Source organism: Helobdella robusta (genome assembly GCF_000326865.2).
Source record: "Helobdella robusta unplaced genomic scaffold HELROscaffold_77, whole genome shotgun sequence".
In the NCBI taxonomy this organism is placed as follows: domain Eukaryota; kingdom Metazoa; phylum Annelida; class Clitellata; order Rhynchobdellida; family Glossiphoniidae; genus Helobdella; species Helobdella robusta.
The window spans coordinates 114,218-122,299 of NW_008705439.1; the positions used below are offsets into that span (position 1 = coordinate 114,218).

Consider the following 8,082-nt stretch of genomic DNA (forward strand, 5'->3'; position numbering starts at 1 on the left):
ATTTTTTTTTCATTTCATAAATTATTTTCAATTAATAATAATATTATTAATATCATTAATATTATCATTATTATTAAAACCAATAATTATATTATTATAATTATTATTAATGTGGTTCTTGATGATATTATTGTTGTCAATTTTCCTTCAGAGACAACCACAGCTAGTAAGCTTTAAACTTAATTCTTGCGTTGACGCACGCACACACACACACACACACACATACATACATACACACACACATACATACATACATACATACATACATACATACATACATACATACATACATACATACATACATACACAAACATACATACATACATACATACATACATACATACATACATACATACATACATACATACATACATACATACATACATACATACACAAACATACATACAAACAAACAAGTATACAGAGGTTGGCTGATGAGAAACGCGTGGATGAACGTTCTGATCTCATTGTTTCTATTCTGTCTTCTACTCTTCATCGTCGTCTTCGTCGTCAAACTGAAACAAAAACGTAAGGGGAGCCAGCTTAGCTGGGTATTTTTTGTAGTCTTGGAAGATGATACAAACAAATTATTATGTGCGGTATTGATATTTCAATATAATTGAATAGTTATTTCGCTCGGTTTTTCATTTTTTATTTCCTTCTTTGACTGCTGGTTCATTCACACATTCATTCATTCGTTCTTACTTTCTATAAGTTCATTTTTTATTCATTTCTCTTTTCCATCTATTCTTCAAACAGAAGTCGTCCCAATAGGAAATTTGTCAATTATGCTACCGAAAAAGTCAACATCGTATCTTCACGACACCGCCCGTGAGGTGGCTGCCTAGGTGCCCGACCATGAATTATGTCAAATTCATTTCAAGAAATAATGAGTTAACATAGCATTCGAACTCACACATACTCACACACACACCACACACACACATCCAACGTGTTCTCTTTCTCTCTCTCACTCTCTCTCACACACACAGACACACTTAGATATGTTTTTTTTTTTCTTTCGAAACATTTACTTTTTCTGCCTTATTCACGTCCTTGTAAATATCCACTATTAATATATTGTTTTTGTTATTATTGTTTTTATTTTTTTATATTATTTTTATTATTATTATTCGTGATATTAGAATCGTTTGAAGTGCTATCAATGGTTAGTTAGTTCAAAATAATTTTTAAAAATATCCTAACTTGTTTGAATTAATTTCTACTTTGAAATACTGCGCTATATAAATGTAAGAGGCTATTTCTATCTTTTTTCTATTTTTATCTTTTAAATTCCTAAAAGTTGATAAACAGAAAGTTGCCTGGCGTTACAAGAAAAACCTTTTCGTCATCATCCCGTTATCCCTAAGTTTATCATCATCCATTCATTTATTCCCCCCCCCATCTCTCTCTCTCTCTCTTTCCCTCTCTCTCTTTCCCTCTCTCTCTTTCGAAAATTTTTGTTGAAGCAATAAATATGTAAAATTACATGAAAAATAAAAAAAACATTGATAACAAAATTTGCAATTAAACTTATATACGCACGTGTGTTTGTGTGTGTATATATATATATATATATTTTTGCAAATAAATAAATAAATGTATATATATATATATATATATATTATACTGACGTTGATATGTTTGTGTTTGTAAACAATAATCAATCCCGAAATAAATAAACAAATTGCTATCTGCATGTATATGCGTAGAGAATAGTAATTGAAACTCAAATTTGAAAATAATTATAGTTATTATGGTAAATTGATAATATAAGAATATAATAAAATAATAATAATAGTAGTAATAACAATTTTACCAATGATAATGGTAATACTTTTATTAACAATGGCGATAAGAATGTATATTTAGATGAATAACTCAACGATTTCAGTGATGTTTCAAATATCATCCGACCATGTATCGGAATTTTCTAACAAAACCGTTACTATACCGACGAATATTAGCCTCCCGTTGGATTTGACTGAAACGATACCGAAATTCGAGAACCGATCGGTAAATGTAACGACAACATCAGCTAAAGACGATGTCTACTGCGACAATTCTGGTGAAGATTTTAATTCAAGTTAAATTTTTCGTGCCCTTGTGTGTGTGTTGGTATGTGTGTGTGTGTTGGTATGTGTGTGTGTGTTGGTATGTGTGTGTGTGTGTTGATATGTGTGTGTGTGTTGGTATGTGTGTGTGTTGGTATGTGTGTGTGTGTTGGTATGTGTGTGTGTGTTGGTATGTGCGTGTGTGTGTTGGTATGTGCGTGTGTGTTTGTGTGTCCACCTATGTACATGTAAAATTTGTGTAAAAAATTATTTATCATATCATGTTTTCAGTTAATATCCTGCGTAAATAAAATATATATATACACACGCAAACACACACACGTACACACACACAAACACGCACACACACAAACAAACACACACAGACACACAAACAAACACACACACACACACACACAACCTGTCAATCAAATTAGGTGATTCAATGTCATCGGTGAATGACATGATCTACTACATAGCCATTGCCTTTGCTTCCATACTCCTGGTTGTCATGATGTCCGGTGTTGTTTCCAGCATCATTTACTTCTACGTCATCAGAGATTCAAAAAGTATCCGGATTTTGTTTGTTTATTCATTCGTTCGTTCGTTCGTTCGTTCATTCATTTATTCATTCATTCAGCCATTTATTTATTTAGATTTTTTTTAATTAATAATATGAATTCATTAGTTTTTTTTTTAATTTCAAAAAATTTTCCAAAGTTTTTCCCGAAATTACATCAAGGAGTAATTATAGGAATGTATCCAAGTGGAGCGTTGCATCTAAAAATCAGAAAGTTTAAATTAATTTCTCTTCATTATTAATAAATTCACGTAATTTTTTTTACAAAAATAGTTGAAATTAATTCTTTTTATTGATAAATTCACGTAAATTTATTACAAAAATAGTTTAAATTGTAGTTTATAATGATAAATTCACGTAGAAATTAGAAATATTCAAGTAAATTTATTACAAAAACGGGCAACTAATTCTCTTTTTATTAATAAATTCGCGTAATAAATGGAGAAATCGCGTGAAAATTTGAAAAATTCACTAAAAAATAGGCAAAAAAGTAAATGCCGTTAACTGGATTGAATTAATTAATTAAATAATTTATTTAGTTGGTTAAATAATTTAATTAATTTTTGATTTTCAGATTAAAAGGCCAAAAGTTATATTCTCAGAAGGATGAAACAGAATCCATCTTGTCTAATATATATTTCAATTTTATTTAATATTTTGATTATATTTTATTACCATAATTATTATTTCAATTTAATTTAGAGTTAAATTTTATGAGTTTTTTTAGAGTTAAAATTTATATGTAAATTTCTCGTTATCAAAAGCGGATTAAATTGAAATTGAATTGAAATCAAACCATAACTCAACTCAGAAACTACCGGGAAACCATCGAAATTAAGAGCCTTATTCAATGGGTGTAAATTAGAGGCATACCTAAATTTCGTATTTGAAAGAATTGCAATGTAAAAATAAGGAAAGTAACAGTTAAACATGGTAGAATGGCATCACAAAAGCGAGGAATACAGCTTGTAGTTTAAAAATCTTTTGGTAAAACGAATTATTTGAACAAATAATAAAGCTTCAATTAATAAATAATAAATTCAATTAATAAAACTTTTAAAAATATAAGACAAAAACAAGCTCAAAATTTTGCTGAATTACTTTAAAATCTGATATTCTATGAAGAACTCAAATCAAAATTACGAAATAAATGGATGTAGTAGCATTTCTGACTATAAGAACTATCAAACGTATGACTGCGACTCTCTACAGAAATTATGTTTGTATAGCGCATAACTTTTTAAAAGGAATAATCCAGGTGTCTAAATGGTCCAGGTGTTTCATATTTAAATGTGGTTGCCGCCACGCTGGTTATACCGTTTAAATTTAAATTAAACTGAATTAATTAAGTTCTAAAAGTATTTGGGAAATTCTAAAAATTAGGACATTTCAAAATGTTAGCATTTCGATATTTTATGTAAAATGTATGTTTCTTTATGTTAATTTAACTTGAAAATTTTATAAATTCCTATGTAAGTTTGTATGTCTTAGGTGTACGTGAATTTTTAATAATCCCAGTAGACTTAGAGTAATTCAACTAGTAAAATATGCATGTAAAGATTGTAAAAACTTTTTTACATCTTTGGATGTTTATTGATTGATATTTTAGTAAAAAATAAAAATCTCTAGTTTCGGCGATTTGTTTTTTAGGTTTTATAAGGAATTTGTATTTTTTTCTATTTGTTCATGCCCTGTCAGTTTTTTCTTTCTATGTGTGTATGTGTGAATTTAGATAACTCTAACGTAATCATGTGAGTATAATAGAATTCTCTAATTCTATAGTCTAATCCAATGTTAATATTATAATATGCTTACAAATATAGAACTGCTTAAACGAGTTAAATTTTGCCTAATTTTTAATTGATAAAAAGACAATAAATAAAATTTTTTGGGTAGTTATAGTTATAAATAAACGATAAACATTTAAGATAGTTGTTTTATATTTTTTTAGATGTACCTTCTCACAACCAGTTTGATGTATGATACCCTAACTATATGATACATGATACTCCAACTACATGATACATGATACTTCAACTGTATGATACATGATACTTAAAATAAAATAGCAAGCCTGATAGAGGACAGCGCTAACTCAGTTGAAATTACTCATCTACTTACATCTACTAACCATCTCAACAGGGGTTGAACCAACCAATTAATTAACAACAAAAGCAAATATGCCTGAAAATTATCCTCCTCCGAATTTTGAACGCGCTTCATCTTGCCCAGCTGAACACCTCAATATTAAAAAAGAGAAACTCGTCATCAAAGCTGGGACACGTCAAAGGTCGTATTCGTGTAGCTCTACTAGAGATCCGGGTGGCCCATCCGATCTAACAAAATCCCAATTTGATCTTTCGATGTTTAACAATTCAAACATCGAGGCGTTGCCCTACGACATAAGGCTGTTGTTTTGTACCTACTACGATATGAACACTCGTCGTACGGTCATGAATGTCTGCAAGGGCTGGTACACAATGATGAGGAGGCCCTCCATGTGGCAGAGGGTCGACACCTCCATAATTCCGTACTGCATTAACAGAGAGAGGAATCACGTCTGCAATGCCCTCTGCTATAAGGGTTACAAAAACAGGATTAAGAAATATATGTTGTTCATCATCGACGTCATGCCGAGTATTAGGTTTTCATTTATTAGTTAATTGATTAATTGATTATATAATAATTGATTGATTGGTGATTTGGTTGGTTAATTAATAAATTAAAATTGTCCACACAGATATCTGAGAATTTGGATAAACATTACAGATGATTCTTTCTCCCTCGCAGATACAACAGTCAAACTGATAACAGGCGTTTTTACGCAGAACTTAGTAAAGATAGATCTTGATTGGACGACAACACTGCATAGAGAAAACCAATCCGGCACCCTATCAGCTTCAGGTAGAAACTTGAACGCTAATGCGCTGAGACGAAGGAACTTGTCGTTCATAACGATGTTCGAGGCGATACGCGAGAAGATTGCCTCGGTCAGGGATCTGACTTTACCCTTCACATGGAGTGAACGTCCTATGAAGGTTATGTTTATTTTAAAAATTTAGAGGAAGAAGAAGAGAGAAAGAGAGAGGGAGAGAGAGAGAGAGAGAGAGAGAGAGATCGAAAGAGAGAATGTGTGAGAGGGAGAGAGTGAAAGACAGAAAGAGTAAAAAAACCGAAGAAAAACTATATCGTTGGGAAGGGGACAGGGAAAGAGAGAAAAAGAAAAACATAAGAGAGTGAGAACGAAAAAGGAAAGTAAGAGAAAAAAATTTAGTTACGCATATTTGTTTTTTGTTTTTTTTTAACAATCATAATACTAAATACACTTTATTTTTATTAATGTTCTTTGGTTACTTGTAGGTGCTTTCGAAACTCAGTCGCTTGAGAATTTTGAAGCTAAGATCCTGCTACATACATAGATCTATTGAGCGTAGTCTATTCTCGAGGTAGCATTTTTTGAAAATCTATTATTATTCTTGTTACGATTATTTTATTGTTATTGTTATTATTATTATTTTTCTGAAAGTTTCTTCCGGTACATACCAACGGTAGAAGACCTGACGATCGAAATGGAGTCGGTGGATACCATTGGCCTATTCAGGACTTTCGAGATCAAGTCAACTAGCCTCGTTAATCTCGATGTGTCTAAGGTCGGTTAGATAATCACGAATCAATCAATCAATCAATCAATCAATCAATCAATCAATCAATCAATCAATCAATCAATCAATCAATCAATTCAATCGATCGATCGATCAACAAATCGACAGACATAACTCAAACAGACACAAATACACACATACACACACAGTGCGTTGGCATGTGCTTCAACACATTGGACGCCCCAAACCTCGAATCACTGACCATCGCACGGAATGCATTAGAACTCGATCCAGATATCTTAATTTTCAGTCTTAGGCATGAATTAGCAAACTGTCTCTATACCGTTTTAAGAATGGGCACTCCCAAACTAAAATTACTCAATGGCAAACCCCTGTACCCCCCGATCACAACATGGTACCACGATATTCATAAGGAGGAGACCTTCACTGAACAGGATAGGTTTATGAGAGATTTTTTGGTGAATAATTGTTTCTGCTTCGCCCATTTCGATGGTTTTTATGAATTTTTCATGCTTGGCGAACGTAATGCTGTGCCTGAGATTGAGGCCGTGCGTGTCGGTGATGATGACGACGACGACGATGATGTTGCTGCTGGTAGAGGTAATGATTTGATGGCAGCTGGTGATCAGGTTTTCGAGGATGATGCTTTTGTTGCCGATGCTGGTGTAAATGATGGTGAAGCCATTTTTGAAAGGGGTGATGTTGAAGTTGAGGCTGATGTGGTTGCACTGCATGGCGATGATGGTGCTGGTGCTGGTGTAAATGATGGTGAAGCCATTTTTGAAAGGGGTGATGTTGAAGTTGAGGCTGATGAGGCCGCACTGCATGGCGATGATGACCTAGGAGTCGCCAGTTTTCGTGACGAAGGTGAAGTTGAACTTCTCGACCGCCCTAGAGCTACCGACGAATATGGTGTTGCTGGTGAAGATGATGTGGTCGCTGCTGATGCCGTTCGAGATGTGGACGATGAGGTTGTTGTAATTCTTCCTGGTGATAATATTGTTATTGGAGACGCACCGGCTATTGATGATGTAGTTGTTAATGACGATGTTGCTATTGGTGAGGTCGTTGGTGAGGTTGTTGGTGATGCTGTTGCTGTTTCTCTAGCTGCTGCTGTTAGCAATGTTGCTGCTGCCGCTAAAGATGTTGCTGCTTCTGCTACAACTATTGTTGCTGCTGCAGGCGACATTGCCGTAGCTGCTAGCGATATCACTGTTGCTGCTGGCAATATAACTCGTGCGGCTAGCAACATTGCGTCTAGGACTGTTGAAGCCAGCAATGAAGCGGCTAGCAGTGTTGATAAAAAGAAGAAGGGTGGGAATGATTATGGTGGCCCGTTGGTACCTTTTTGTAGGTTACACTAATTTATCTGAGACGATATTTGTTGCGTCTCTTATATTTTCATGTGTCTATACGTATATATTTTGTATGTTTTTGTATGTGTATGTTGTGTGTGTATATATATATATATGTGTGTGTGTGTGTGTGTTTGTGTGTGTGTGTTTTTGTATGCATGTATCTTCTATCCATATTTTTGAAATGTTCAATAGAGTGTATTACAAAATAGGATAAACTTATTTTCAGATATAATGTGAAAATTGTTTGTTGGTTATACATTAGGTATGTAATTGTAAATGTTAGGTATGTTTTGTATGCCTATATATAATATTTATTTGTATTTTGAAGTATTGTGTATTGTATAGGTTTCAATTGTATAACTAATTATTTCAATGATAAATAATTTCTTATTTGCAGAAGTAGTAGTATTTTGTATGTGTCTTTAAGTGTGCGTGTTTGTTTGTGTGTGTGTGTGTATGTATCTGTA

At 33.0% G+C, this 8,082-nt stretch overlaps 2 protein-coding genes across 2 annotated transcripts; both read left to right on the forward strand.

Moving 5' to 3' along the window:
- Positions 1-1,896: 1,896 nt before the first annotated feature.
- On the forward strand, positions 1,897-2,854 carry HELRODRAFT_181886 (hypothetical protein; the record flags this gene model as incomplete). The annotated part of the gene is made up of 3 exons (XM_009031666.1): positions 1,897-2,086; positions 2,492-2,623; positions 2,775-2,854. The coding sequence occupies 3 exons, from the start codon at positions 1,897-1,899 to the stop codon at positions 2,852-2,854; spliced, it is 402 nt and encodes a 133-aa protein (XP_009029914.1).
- A 1,960-nt stretch (positions 2,855-4,814) lies between these two features.
- On the forward strand, positions 4,815-7,621 carry HELRODRAFT_194458 (hypothetical protein; the record flags this gene model as incomplete). Its single annotated transcript, XM_009031667.1, has 5 exons — positions 4,815-5,278; positions 5,375-5,672; positions 5,995-6,080; positions 6,161-6,284; positions 6,446-7,621. The coding sequence occupies 5 exons, from the start codon at positions 4,815-4,817 to the stop codon at positions 7,619-7,621; spliced, it is 2,148 nt and encodes a 715-aa protein (XP_009029915.1).
- Between the last annotated feature and the right edge of the window lie 461 nt (positions 7,622-8,082).